Source organism: Strongylocentrotus purpuratus, unplaced genomic scaffold, assembly GCF_000002235.5.
Source record: "Strongylocentrotus purpuratus isolate Spur 01 unplaced genomic scaffold, Spur_5.0 spur5_scaffold_20, whole genome shotgun sequence".
Lineage (NCBI taxonomy): Eukaryota > Metazoa > Echinodermata > Echinoidea > Camarodonta > Strongylocentrotidae > Strongylocentrotus > Strongylocentrotus purpuratus.
The window spans coordinates 46,182,651-46,197,819 of record NW_022145606.1 but is presented as its reverse complement, the minus strand read 5'-3'; the positions used below and the strand labels follow the sequence as shown (position 1 = coordinate 46,197,819).

Genomic DNA, 15,169 nt, shown 5'->3' with positions numbered 1-15,169 from the left:
CGCCACGTGTTCGTGTAGTCCCATATACATCTTTCTGTGTACAGTGTTTTAACTTTACCAAGACTTGGCCAAATTTCTTATCATTTTGATGATTCCAGAACCTTGCAATACACACAAATTCTTACATGCTAGATAATCAACCTTTTCTGGTCGATTCCACACCGTTTCTTTCACAATGCAATCGCATGACCAGAACTCAACTTCATCTTTAACGACCTGCCAGTGTCACAAATAAGGTAGACCTATCAAAATATGCTCATCTGTCTGTAATTATTTAAACCCCTGAGCTTCCGGGGGCTCCGCTCCCTGAATCCCCGCCAGAGCTTTTCCTCTGGACCCCACGCCAATTAATTTACGCTCCGCTCTACCTGATCGTAAATACTTTAGCCCGGCGGCCTCCCCCCCCCCCTCCCACTTAATTTGAAAAACGCGAGGCCTGTAACCACCCCACCCCATGCCCCATTACCCAGGTGGGATAGCTGCTTCAAGAGTCAGTTGTGCATGTATGAGTTGAATCCCTTGACATTTTGAATTTCAGAAAACAATTTATTTTATCTCGTGATCATGGCAAAATCATATAACACTCACAGGGATGCGACATGCATGGGGGCGCCCCAAGTATAATTCAAAGAGATTCGATCATCTTCCGTATGGACTAGAGGCTCAACTAAAATCATGAATATTAAATAAATTAATTTGCACTTTTTACATGCTGCGCGCAGGCCAAAATTCCTATGTGTCGTCTTCATAGGCTAATACATGATAAGTGGAAGCAGCGTACACTTTTTGACCCTCAGGCTAGACGGATGCAGAAGCGGAGTTGAACCCCCTGTACAATTCATCCGCATGCAATGGAATAAAAGGATTTAATTTTGAATAGAGAAAGTCAACTAATTTTATGAATAGAGCGTCAACAGAAAAGAGCTGATCCACGAATTACCGAAGTCATCCAGTTCAAGAAAATGATTCTAAAGAAGAAGTACAAAAAAAAAGTAGAAACAAAATTGAAGAAACAAGATGATAGACATATAAGGGGGAGGGGGGTTATATCGTGCCCTAATTGTCCCTGTTTCTATATTTAGGAGCACTTAAATGCAATATACAACTAACAATAATTTCGTCGTAAAAAGTAAATTACTAGCTGACCCCCGCCCCCCCCCCCCCCTCCCACTCCATGAACGGAGGGATACCATGTGTGTTACCAAAATGTCCAGTAAAGCCGAGGGCTCTGCCAAAAATGCTTTTGATGGAGAATGAGAGAAAAATAGGGCTGAAAAAATGAAATAGAATTAATGTTTTCCAAGAGTAATTATTATGGCAAGATTTATGATCATCTATAAGTTTTCAAATGAAAGAGGGCGCAATAAAGAAAGGAACAAAATCAAGCTTCGTTAATTTAGCGCATGCGCAAACGAAACTTGGACTGACACTGGTTCGACGACGAACCGGCGAAATTACTTTGAGAAAATCATGTTTTTCAGAGAAATTTCATGAGACTTGAAACATCTAGCTTCAAATCCCTAATTTTGTTGTTTTGAAAAGCGTCATTTAGGTAAGTCTACTTAATTTGCAATTCATTTTGGGTCCTAATCATTGAGAAAGTTTGAAGAAATTTGTGATGGACTTTGTGTGCCCGCGCGAGTGAGGAGAGTACATGTGTGTGAGAAGTCAAATCTGCATGGGTAATGAATGGAGCAGCTGGGCTTTTGCAGGGAAAGATAAGTTGAGCAGATGCAAATTGGTCCTTCAATCCTCCCCGATGCACCGGGCAGCAAAAGTTGGCAAGGGTCCCTTATATTCTGCTACATTAATTTTGCAGTGCATGTGTGTTGAAATGACGTGAAAATGTTGTGTTATTCCGGGTCAGAATTCACAATTTTTGTTAAATTAACAGTTTTTGTTCAATTCAGAATTCACAACTATTTATTCAGAAAAAATGACAAAGATTAGAAATTAAATTGTTATTTTAGCAAGTTTATCATGTTTATAAAGTTGAGACTCAAAGTCAAGTCAAGAGTTTTAAATTTTAGATTAAGGTAGTTGAAGAAATCACTGTTAGTGTTGTCGGGTATTTAGGCTGTCAAAGCTGCTGTGGATATCCCCGATTATGTTCATGAAGCACCAAGATCTGTGAGAGAGAATACAAATCGTCTAGTCCCACTACAATGCCGAACAAACGCGTACTTGAACAGCTTCATACCAAATAGGTCTACATTAAGAGACTGGAACAGCCTCCCACTATACGTCAAAAACCTGAACTCTACACAAACCTTTAAAACTATGCCTCCAAAAGAACCTTGCATCAAATTAAAATGCACATGAGACTAAACATTAGTGCTTCTAAGCGATGTCTGGACACCAATTCTGAGATTCTGAAAAGATTATTTCTGCCTGTGTGATAAATCGATGAATTTGTTTGTAGCGTGTAAGTGTTAAGATCAAGATCTAACTCTAAATCTCTAGATCTAGAGTCTAAGGCAAGTCAATTTCAAAATTTCAAGTCGGTGCTGCATCTAGAATAGAATTTAAAGCTACCAAAATGAGAGCAAAAGAATAGGCAGCTACAAATGTGCTGTTGACATTCAATGGAGAGAGGGGCAAGACTAAGAAGATGGGTGCTAGTGGAGTTCCGTATCCATTTTTTTAGCAGTTTAATATCCATTCTTAGCAAATGAATTTTGGCCCAATTTTTAACTAATTTTAATCATAATCATATATTGCATTTTCCACCTGAATTTGGATCATATCTGACATCAGGAAACCTTCGTTTAGGCCTTCTATGTCGACGTCGTCGCTCAGTACAGTCTCTACACTGTAGTCCTGCACCTCAAACTGAAGCTATCAGTCCAAAATTATGCAGACTTCTCGTATGCGCGATACCATAAACCATACGAGAAGTCTGCATAATTTTGTACGCATAGCTTCAGTTTGAGGTACAGGACTATACAGTGTAGAGACGGTACTGAGCGACGCCGTCGACATCGAAGCCCTAAACGAAGGCTTCCCGATGTCTAATGTAATCCAAATTCAGGTGGAAAATGCAATATATAATTATGATTAAAATTAGTTAAAAATTGGGCTAAAATTCCTTTGCTAAGAATGGATTTTTAAACTGCAAACAAAATGGATACGGAACTACAAAAGCGCCAGAAGATGTGCTTGCAAGACAAATTTAGACGATTGATGACAAATCATGTGTAACGTTATTCCTGCTGCTTGAACAAGAATTTTATAGCATCAGCAATGTTCAAGTTGAAATGTGAGAGAGAAAATCTTAACTTTTTGAAGAGGATTTTAAAATCATAATTATCAATTTAACATCATAACAGACAGACATCTTTATTCAAGATTCCTTTTCTATTGTGCGACTTGCAACTTGCTTGGGTGAACCTGTCTTCTACTGTTTCTAGCTCCTCCCCTCCCCCCCCCCCCCCTCCATTAACACGTTGACTCCTAAATTATCTCATTCCCATATACTTAATACAGGACTCACCTCGTTCCCATTGGCAATGGGTTAAAAAAAAAAAAGAGAAGGCAACCTTGTAATTCATTCATTCTTTTCTTCAGGCAGATACAGAGTTAGGTGTCTAAAGAGCAGCAGAAGGACTCTGAAAAGATGGATTCTGACTCTGTTACTATGGAAACAGACGATGAAGACTCATCGCTTGAGGAGGAGGAGGAGGAAGAAGAGGAGGGGTTAGAACCTAAACAGGAAGTATGGGTTCAAAGTGGATCAGGTAAAAACAACTTTAAAGCCTTTGCTTACTTTCTCAATATCGTCATAAGTCTAACTTCTTAGACATCCCATTGAAACATGTTTTTATAGAATAGGCCATTTTCGTAATGTAACCAAATTTAATGCATAAGCCTTTGTGTAGTGCCTCAATACAAGTTGTTTCATTCACCTGATAAGAATAACAGTATTTCAATAGACACTCAGAATGCAAACTGCATATATTAGTATTCGAATGCTCGAGTACCCGCACAGTTGACAACTACTCGGGTACGATTTCTCGTACCCGAATATTCGGCCGCAAAAAAAAAAAAAAAAAAAAATCTGTCCAGGCCGATGCTTACCAGTGCCTGGGTGAGCGGCGGCCACTGGCATGGTGCCGTCGGTAAAAATGTTTCCAAACTCAAGCACTGTCAAACTCACCACTCAGAAACTGGGACCAAATGTCTGGATTTCTGTTTGGACTTGGAGGAAAATGAATTATTCTGCCATCTTTGGTTTTTAAAACAGCATTGTTTACTGTTATTATTATTATTAAATAGGCGCCTTCAACTGCAACTATAAGTAAAATTGCATGCGTTTTCGGCGACAGAACTGGGATACTGCCTCAGTGGTATGGTAGTGGCAAAAAAAAATAATAAAAAATAAATAGAATCAAAAAAAAAATCAAAAAAATTATAAAAAAACATGGTGTCCGAATATTCGAGTATTCGCTTGTAAGCCTGGGAGTGTACCCGGGTACCTCATTACACTGTTGTGCACAGCCTTATTGCTAGGTAGGTCAAGCCATAATGTTTGTCCAACCTGACAACAACTTATGTATGCAGTTCGGATTCTGTCTAGTGAAAGACTATTATTCTTTTCAGGTGAATGAAACAATATGTATTGAGGCACTTCACACACACTTATATGCATTAAATTTGGTTAGATTACGAAAATGGCCTATTGACACACGTTTCTATGGGATGTCCGCAAACTTAGACTTATGACGACTTTGAGAAACTGGTCCAAGGTGTTAAGCTTAAATGAGAATTAGATAATTCAGTAGTCAGCGGGTCAACATAATGACAGATCCCAATTTTCTTTGCTTTCTCATTTACATCCATCTTAGGCAACATACATGTAAGTCACATTTCGTTCAAATTAGTTCCTATACATGTAGTGTACATAATACTATTTCGGCTTCTTTCATGAAAATTGTTAGAGAATGCTATATACCGTAATTTTATTTGAGTGATTCGAATCAGACGAAAATTTAATAGCATTTGGTCTTTGGGCTAGTATTTTATTGAGTAATGCATAGTGTTACTTAAAGTCATTTAAAGTCCAAGGGTTGAACATAATTAGATTCTCAGGTACTCTATGTAGATGGGATGGTCAGATGGCACACAACCACTAAGATACTCGCTCTAGAATTCTTGCAGTCTTATCAGAAATGTCAGAAATTTAGAAGTTCCTGATTCTTGAGGTTGCAAACCACTCTACTGCAATGTCTAAATGCAGGGAAAAAATTACGTTCGCATTTTTGGAGGCTTCTTTTCAAGCTTGCTTCCATGAAAATAACATTCTTTAATTTGTTTTGCATTGAACTCTATGCACAATTTGGGGGCTCTTTTATGACTTCCGGGGGCTCTTTGGGGCATTTCGGAGGCTAATTCGTCCCGAGCCCCTGTGTATTTTTTCCCTGTCTACATGCAATATGAAGTTTTGTTTTCTCATCTTTCTAGGTGCTAAATTTTTTAGAATATTTGATTTTCAGATTCTTGAAGTAACAAACCACTGTTCTGCTTTGTCTATAAAAAGGGATATGGATTTCTTTTTTCTCATCTTTCTTGGTGCCAAAAATAAAATACCAATGTCCGTTACTGTAACTTGCGTATTTAGAGAGACAAACATATTCACTCTTGACAAGAGCTCTGCTACAGTTTAGTTCAAGTTTGTGTGTTTTAATGCGCTAAAGCAACACCGCACACGCATCTTTACATTACAGACATGCACCTGTTATGCTAACCGTAATTCATTCATTCATTCATTCATTTTGGTTTATTGAGTCAAAATTCCATAAAAAGAAATTACAAATACATCAATATGGAAAGTGGAAATGATCACAAATTAGTTCAAGGAATAAATTAACAATAATAATAATGGAAACTTCACAATATTGCACATCATACATAAAATAAATTGAATTTACAGTACATACATGGATGAGTAGGGAAAAAAAGAAGATAAAAAAGAGAGAATGGGCAAAGCATTTAGTTTCCCTATCTCGTAACATTTAGATTTTAAACACAATTAATATAAATTGATATATATGAAACATGATTGTGATAATATCGGATATCCACGTTAATGGAATGCTAATAAATGAAGATTTTGTTGTTATTCTTATCTTGGTCACAGATTCTAAAAGTTACAAGCCGGTGCATTTGAACATCTCCTACCAGGTGGGCTCTGAGGACGCATCCAGTCAATCTAAGAAGGTAAGAACAGTCAAACCTGCTTTAGTGACTACTTGTATAGAAAGACCACCTGTTAGTGCTGTAGCCGAACCGCCGAACCGAACGGAAGTTCGCCGAACATGGCACTTCCGAACCGAACCGAACCGAACCGAACGCAAAGGCCTGGTTCGGATGTTCGGCAAAAAAAATGTAAACGTTTTTGCAAGCTAATAACCTTTTCATTTTGTACCTAATTTTCATGTTATGATTGCTCATATTATATTTACTTTTTTCCCATTTTCCGCCCTTGTGATTTATGCCTATCCAGTGGTGGACGCAACTTCACTGGCGCCATTTAAATCCCAAATCCTGACCACGCTACGTCGCGATCGCAAGCCATGAACAAGAATACATGTGCATGATCAAAACAAGTTCAGCTCAATTTGCTCAAACCCATCGAACAAAAAATTGATATTTTAATTGTAACCATATCGGACAAATTTTACAATATAAATAATGAAATAAATATATATTATAGTATGGTATTTATTTATTCTGGAAAAATAGGGATTTTATATTTTTCCTATTGAAAATAAAAACTTATAAAAAACAGTTCTTGGCGAGCCTGAAAGTCTCTATTCAAGATGGCACCTTTTATGACTCTAACATTAGACAACAACCGTCTCGGGAAATCTTTTAAAAATATCATTTATTGACAAATTGAAAACATGATTCTTTTAAAATTGAAAATAAAACATGATTCAAGACGGAAATACGAATGTAAGTAGTATTTTTCTTCACAAATAATTACGTTTAGAGCAGTTTTTTAATGTGAAATTTGTGCTGGTCGGAAGCAGTGTGCAGAAGTCCTCCGTGCCGGTCGGGCCAGGCAGGGCGACCGGCCTGCCCAGTGCCGACCGCCGTCGCTATAACGCTGCTTGCTATTAAATTACCGAACCCCGAACCGAACCAAGTTCGGGTGAAAAATCGCCGAACTCTGCCGAACCGAACCGAACACGAACATAGCGTCCGACTTACAGCACTACCACCTGTCTACAAAGACCACATTGTTTGTTTCCCTTGAAAATGGTTCTCATTGAAACATGTACTAAAGGAATCTGTATAGAAAGACCACCTGTCTACAAAGACCACATTGTTTGTTTCCCTTGAAAATGGTTCTCATTGAAACATGTACTAAAGGAATCTGTATAGAAAGACCACCTGTCTACAAAGACCACATTGTTTGCTTCCCTTGAAAATGGTTTCTCATTGAAAGATGTACTAAAGGAACCTGTACATGAAGATCACTTTTCTTATCTCTCTTAGGTGGTCTTTATAAACAGGTTTTAATGTATTGTTTATTATGAACTGCACTTACGCTGCAAGCACATTTCAGTGTTTCGTCGGTTGTTGATACTCAAAACATCCACCTTTGGAGTGTCGTTTCTTGAAATTTCATTGAATGGTTTCAAAAAATCAGTGAAAGGTTCAGATCTTTGTCACACCACTCTCCTCGTTTCCATGTGATCGCATGCAAAGCGGGAGAAGTCTCGCAGAAAATCGTAATGAGCAAACTTGGAAGTTTAATGATGGGTTTTACCAGTAATGTAAATGGCAGTCCTCAAAAGTTATCAAAATCTGCATGATCCTTTGAATTTGATAAATGATAATTTCTTTACGTTGATAATAGAGCGCTTTCGCAAAGAAGACGGCAGGAGAATCGCGGCGACACAGCTCTTGGCCGCGTACGATCGTAACAAGCGCAGATTGTTTTTTCCGCTCGCGTTACCGTCGTCTTTGCCGACGTGTTTGGGAAAGCGCCCTAATGATAAATTTTGTCCAGTTTATCTCACTTTTTTGTTTTCAGAATAAGGGTAATGATCTCACAGGGTTGGCTGTCCTGCAGAGGCTGACCCCAGAGCTCCAGCAGGGGTATAGAATCCTGGGACCTGTTTCACAAAGCCTCTTTTCAATGTCAAATGGCAAAATTCAGTGACAAATCTGCTGATAACCAATCAGATGCAAGGATTTCAGTAGCTTATAACAAAAACTGTCATTTTTCACTGATCACAAGTTTAGTGAAACGTCCCTCTGGTTGATTTGATGGGGGAGTGCTCCAAGAGCTTTGCTTGGCCCTACATACATCGGGTAGACCCTGTGGCTGCATGATCCTTTGAATTTGATAAATGATAATGACTCTACTTTTGATCATGATAATGATGGATTTCGTCTATTTTGTCTCGCCCTTTACAGAATAAGGGGAACGACCCCACAGCGTTGGCCGTCCTGCGGAGGCTGACCCCAGAACTCCAGCAGGGGTATAGAATCCTGGTAGATTTGATGGGAGAGCGGTCTAAGAGCTTTGCTTGGCCCTTCATGGACCGAGTAGACCCTGTGGCTCTCAAGCTGCCGGACTACTATGACAGGATCAAGACACCCATGTGGCTAACAAGAAGTAAGTGTCTCTATGTGTCTAACCAGAAGTAAGTGTCTTTGAGGGTTGGGCTATAGCCGGAGTAGTGATATGATTACAGGCTCCTCAGGGAGAACAGTATTGGTACTGATGACGTTACCCTGGGTTAAAAAATACTTATTATTAGTAGTAGTAGTATAGTCACAAATGGTTCCACAAAATGGCAAGGCATGAGCCCCACTGTACTACTTACAGCTACTTGCGCCCTCTATATAGCCAACAATACCTAATCAGTGCCTGTTGGTCCCCCATGATCCCCTTTTTCTTAGGTTAATTGAGAGCTGATTTGGTGAGATAACACTTGTCAGTGACCATGCAGGGAGGTCTAATCCCCCTGACCAAACTAGTGCAGACGCGCTTTAAACTCTAGTCTGCCAGACTATTTGCCATCAGCGAGTATTATGCAAAAGCTGCTTCTGTTCTTAAAGTTGTGAATGGATTCATGATGCACCACTACCGTCTACATAAATCATAGTCTCAAACTTCTCTTAAAAGGCATCATACTCTGCTTTAAAACACAGTGCAGTATTTGTTGACAATGACATGCCACCAGTTGTGTGTGTACCAACTGAAATGCATGGTGTCGGCTCCTCACATATACAATATTAATGCGACTTTGCTCCCACTTGTTTTGTTTCTTCCTTTAGTTGAAGAGAAGTTTGAGGATGTGGAGTACACCTCCATCGCTGATTTCGTAGCTGATGTCAGGCAGATCTTTGAGAACTGCTACCAGCTCCTCACATGTACAATATTAAAGCTGACTTTGCTCCCACTTGTTTTGTTTCTTCCTTTAGTTGAAGAAAAGTTTGAGGATGTGGAGTATACCTCCATCACTGAGTTCGTTGCTGATGTCAGGCAGATCTTTGAGAACTGTTACCGCTACAATGGACTCAAGCACATGGTCTCTCGTCAAGCCCAGATGATGGAGTGCCATTTTGAGCAGAAGCTCACTCAACTCTCAAGGTAGGAAAGAAGGGTTAAGTTTATTTAAAGCCCCACTGTCCTACTTGTAGCTACTTGCTCCCTCTATATAGAAAACTTCCCCAATCGGTGCCTGTTGATCCCCCATGATCCTCTTTTTCTTATGTTAGTTGAGAGCTGAGTTAATGAGATAGCCACCTGTTATTGACCTCGCTGTGTGGTCTAATCCCTTCTGACCCAGTAGTATTGACGGTTTTTAAGTGAATATGTTGTGGCATGTACAGGGCCTTTTTGAGTAGCTCACTTGGTGTTAGAATAGAGTTTGAGTTTCCATACAAGGATAGTTTGAGTCGAATTGCAATGAAGTCGAGCAGATCGTCTCTCGGCAGGCACAGATGATGGAGTGTCATTTTGAGCAGAAGCTCACTCAACTCTCAAGGTAAATAAAGAGTTTGAGTTGGCTTTCAAGAGACAATAAATGGTTTGTTATAATTAGGCCTAAACAAAAAAAATGTTGTAATGCCCGTTACGTGCCAAAACATGGGTCAGAATTATTTTTTTTTTCAAACTTTTTTTTTCTTCTTTTTTTCTCGAAAAAACAGTAAAAACAAAAAGCCGACCTTAGATTAAAAAAATGTTGGGTCGGTCGCGAAGAGCAATACAACATCTTTGTTTTTAGGCCTAATGAATGGCCTACCTTTTGAATATGAAATTTGACCTCACCCCATGATATTTATGTTGGCCATATACGTTAGAACTTTCTGTTGAATGTTAACATACGGCTGGCTGCGGATCACTTTTGAATGCTACACTCAACTCAAACCCATTGGTTTTGTGATGGTTATAATGCTGCAGAGTGCCTGTGACTTTGAGCACTCTCTCGCTCTTTTTTATAAATACCCAGTACTTGTATCCTGTAATGACTAGGCGTTGTGGCTTGCGCCTGTAATCCAGCTAAAATTGGAAGTTACAAACTGATTCAGTCGAAAACGCAGGTTCGAAACTGAGTCATGTCTTTCGGATGGTGCCGTTTAAAGGTCGGTCCCCAGACGTAAATAATCATATCTGATTGATACACGTCTGTAAAAACCCAATACACACACACTCTGTAATGAAAACTCCCTAAGATTATAATACTTTCATTTGTGTTTATGGTATGTTTATACGGGGATAAGTAATGTTTTAACCTCTTACCGCTATTCTTCCAGGCATATACGAGACAAGACTCATTTCCATGGAAACAATGACCCGCAAACTGCAGAGCAAGATACCACCATGAGCTCAACATTTGGTAAGTGTGAACTAGGCTAGTCTGAACACAATATTAGTATACAAATAATACACAGCAGTGAGGGCATTAGTAAGAATTACCCACACAAGGTACATTTGGAACAGTCTAACACGCCCGAGGCGATGGCTGAGGGTGTTTGGACTGTTTTGAAGGTACTGAGTGTGGGTAATTTTACTAATGCCCGAACAGAATTCTTTTTTTTAAATTTGTTTTATAAGATTTTTTTTTTTTTTTGTAAAATGATGTTTTATTACATGATTTGGATAATGACCGGTCATTATCCAAATTATGTGTTAGGCAAAATAAATGCCTGGTCACGTGTATGCTTTTAACCAATCATTTGATTAGGATCCACGTCGTCATCTTATAATGTGTTCTAACCCGTGACCCTCCCAATCATTGTACTATTCACTGCACCATTGTGCTATACAAAGAGGTGTCATGTTCAGTGGCTACGTCACCGGACCGTCGATCACAATGTTCGCGGTTTGAGTCTTGCCACAGAACCAATGTCCTTTGGCAAGACATTGATCTACATTTGCAACACCCAACCCAGGTGCTGTAAATGGGTACCTAGCAGGAATTAATTCCTTGAAATGCCAGAGCGCCAGGCTAATGGCAACTGTACTTAAGCCACGGTGATAATCGGTAGTGCCAGGATTGGTGAGTCTAACAGAAATGAGCGCTATACAAGAACCCAATATTATTACTATACTATTCACTTCACAGTGCACACACAAGTTCTTATGGGTGAAGCAAATTGTTAGGGTAGGGATAATTTTTTCTGATATAGATTTCATGAATGCAAAAAATACCAATTTTCTGTAGGTGAACCAAATGACTATCATGTGAAAATGGACAGTTTTCTAGTAATAAAATGAAAAGACAGTTTGTCACCATATTTCACAGGTTTATGCTATGGCACCAAGTGTTCTGCAGTCATTTTTTCCTACACTAACTCTCATCTCATTTGGCTCTTCATATTCAAATCATTTGTAAAGTAATTTGTAACTTTACGCACAGCTTTTATGAAACACACCCCAGAACCTGAATCACTTCCTCAACTTTATATCTTTGACTTTAAGGGATCCGGTAACTTTGTCTCAGATTCTGAAACAAAATCCTGGACTTAGCTCAGGCTGCAATGATAATTATAAACCTTTATGTCAGTCAGGAACCCCATGACTTTTACAAGCCGATCGCCTGTCTGATTATCAAGATATTTATGATAGGAAATCGAAATTTCATAATACCACAGTCTATTGGGGAAAACGAGTACTGGTATGGTAAAACCGGTGACTCAAAGATTTTTACTTTTTTGAGGCACTTCTTGATCATTTTGAAGCGCAATTTTTTTAAGGGCTTCAATATTACACCATACCACAGACACTGACAACATGTAGGGCCATGCATCTCAGATTTAACGTTGTAAATGTTGGATCATATTTCTTGCATTTCTAATACTCAAAATTTTCTGTCAACAGGGAGGAGGGTCAGTCAGAGAATCCTTGAAAACAGGAACACCATGTCACCCGTTGCAAACTTCATGGAGAAAAAACTAGAGAAGGAGGAAGAAGAGAGGAGAAGGCAGAGGATAATAGAAAGGAAAGCTGAGCTGGAGAGACTGAATAGGCGACTGGTAGAATGGGAGAAGGATGAACTCCTGAAGGAGCCGCTCGGGACCCAGCTGAAGTCCATGTGGGAGGTGCGAGACTTTCTTGATTTGATTTGACTTGATTTGATTAATTGGTTTCTGCATCTTTTTTCTTTTTGTCATCATACATTTTCATGAACATAATATGGTTTGATATATATATCAAATATTTTAAGTGTATATAATTTTATACAGATAATAAACAAAATTAAACAAATATATTGAATGCATAATTAACATACATTAGATGCATTGGTAATAATACAATAAATCTCATACATCTGCTGATTGAATGCAGGTTCATTCATGGATGGATAAACAATGCTAGGTCATGGTTTCTTCTCAGAATACTCTTCACAGCATCTTTGACCTGCTTGCAAAGTTTTTTTTAATTTTTTGATTGAAGACACCTCCTTTCCCTTCTTCGAAACCTTTGATGATGATGATTGTGGTGGTGATTGTGGTGGTGATTGTGATGGTGATGATGATGATGATGATGATGATGATGAGGATGATTGTGATGGTGATGATGATGATAATGATGATGATGACAGTGATGATGATGATGAAAATGATGACAGTGATGATGATGATGAAAATGATGGTCTTAATGATGGTGATGATGAAGATGATGGTGATGATGGTGATAATGATGATGGTGGTGGTGGTGATGATGATGATGATGATGATGACGATGATCTTTGACCTGCTTGCAATTTTTTTAAATTTTATTGAAGACACCTCCTTTCCCTCTTTTGAGACCATTGATGGTGATGGAACAGGGAAAAAAAAAATTAAAAAATGGGGGGGGGGGGGCTACTTTTCAAGCTTGCCTGCATAAAAGTAACACTCTAATATTTGTTTTGCATTGAACTCTTTGCAAATTTACGGGGGCTCTTTTCTGATTTTCGGGGGCTCTTTTGGGCATTTCGGGGGCAAATTCGTCCTGAGCCCCCGTGTATTTTTTTCACTGCCATTAATGATGATGGAAATTTTCCAATAGCCTGTGCAAGCATTATTTCCCTCTAATTTCATCTTGCTTTTGATTACCACTAAAGATGGAACCTGTCTGTTTAATTTGATCTGAAAAGAATATGTACAATCTGTTTGTTTGATTTGATTTGATTTCTGCATTTTTCAACACATCAGAGAGAAATAAACAAAGTACGTACTATTACTAGGTACACATAAATTTACATTATCAACAAGAGTTAGGATAAATATATAATGATATCATGATATAAATCAATAAAATAATTAAATTTCATTTCATTCATTTTTATTTTTTCATTTCCAACAAAATACAATACATAATAACGAATACAATGTAAAAATGTATACAAAACATAGTTACATTTGTAATAAACAAATCTTAATAATAATTTATACATTTTAGGAAGACAAAAAAGGAATTTTAAAATTTAACTGCATTTATATTTTGAGGAAATGGAGAGGTCCACTGAAAAGCAAAGCTTGTAAATTGTGGACCCCTCAGATAATAATGAGTGTGAAAAAATATGGAATACATAATAAAATAACGCAAAGGTCACAATTTATTTCAAAATCGAAAAATTCAGGAGACTGCCATCTTAAGCTAGAGCTTAAACATGATTGCAAATGCTATCATAACTCCTATTATATCCTGCATACTAAAAACTTGCAATCTTATTGGTCTAAACGAGGTCACATGATCAATGATAGATAAGTATGCGATAGGACTTTTGTACAGTAATGTTTTGCTGCTGCCCCACTTGCCATTAAATAAGTATATAGCGCATAGCAAAGTAGGTTACGTGAAATGTCAATGTCAATGTCAAATAGGTGCATCGACTTCATTACATGTATGCATGTTGTGCTTTGTAAAGTCTAGCTGAAGCTAAGCTGTCTGCAGAATCAGTTCTTTTAATTATGTAAAATTCCTATCTTTGTAGATTCCAGCTATTGGACAGTTCTTCAAGCTTTGCCGTGAGAATATGTACCTGCCAGAGTTCTCTCTCTTTGAACTAGAGAGGGCTCTTGTCCTCCCGCAGTCCAGCCAGCTTGTAGCGCGTATCTTCACCAATGTTCTCACAACGCGATACAATCGCAAAAGGTAAGTGTGTACTGGAGATTAAAGAGAAGGTTGAGTTCTGGGAAGAGGTGACAAATCATTTGTGAGCGTTATCATTCTTATTATGCAAGTGTGGAAGAACATCAGATAAAACATGTTCCCTGAAAAGCATGGCTCTTCAAATGTCTTCATATTCTTAATATGGCATGTAACAACATGAAAATCAGGACAGATTTTCATGCCACATGTTCGTGTAGCCCCATATACATATTTCTGTGTACAGTGCTTGTAACTTTACCAAGAATGGGCAAAGTTACTTATCATTTTATGCTTCCAGAACCTTGCAGTACACACCAATACTTATATGCAAGATGATCAACCTTTCGTGATCGATTCCACACCATTTTGTTCACAAGACATAAAGACCACCTGTCTATAAAGACCACATTATTGGTTTCCTTGAAAATTGTTTCTCATTGAAACATGTTCTGAAGGAACCTGTACATAAGACCTCCTGTCTATAAATACCACATTTTTAGTTTCACTTGAATGAACGGTTTCTCTTTTAAACCTGTACATAAAGACCACCTACCTATAACGACCACT

At 38.4% G+C, this 15,169-nt stretch overlaps 1 protein-coding gene across 2 annotated transcripts in view; it reads left to right on the top strand.

Annotated features, from left to right (window-relative positions):
• The first annotated feature begins 1,412 nt into the window (after window positions 1-1,412).
• LOC115918894 overlaps window positions 1,413-15,169 on the top strand; it is a 33,689-nt gene continuing 19,932 nt past the window's right edge. The window contains exons 1-8 of one of the 2 annotated variants that reach the window (XM_030993497.1): window positions 1,413-1,552; window positions 3,572-3,737; window positions 6,137-6,216; window positions 8,428-8,629; window positions 9,442-9,610; window positions 10,777-10,859; window positions 12,344-12,564; window positions 14,445-14,605. In XM_030993497.1, coding sequence (XP_030849357.1) covers window positions 3,617-3,737; window positions 6,137-6,216; window positions 8,428-8,629; window positions 9,442-9,610; window positions 10,777-10,859; window positions 12,344-12,564; window positions 14,445-14,605 — 1,037 coding nt within the window. In that variant the 5' untranslated portion in view covers window positions 1,413-1,552; window positions 3,572-3,616. Of the gene's footprint in view, window positions 1,553-3,567; window positions 3,738-6,136; window positions 6,217-8,427; window positions 8,630-9,441; window positions 9,611-10,776; window positions 10,860-12,343; window positions 12,565-14,444; window positions 14,606-15,169 lie in introns of both variants that reach the window. The other variant, XM_030993495.1, reaches the window with a different exon arrangement.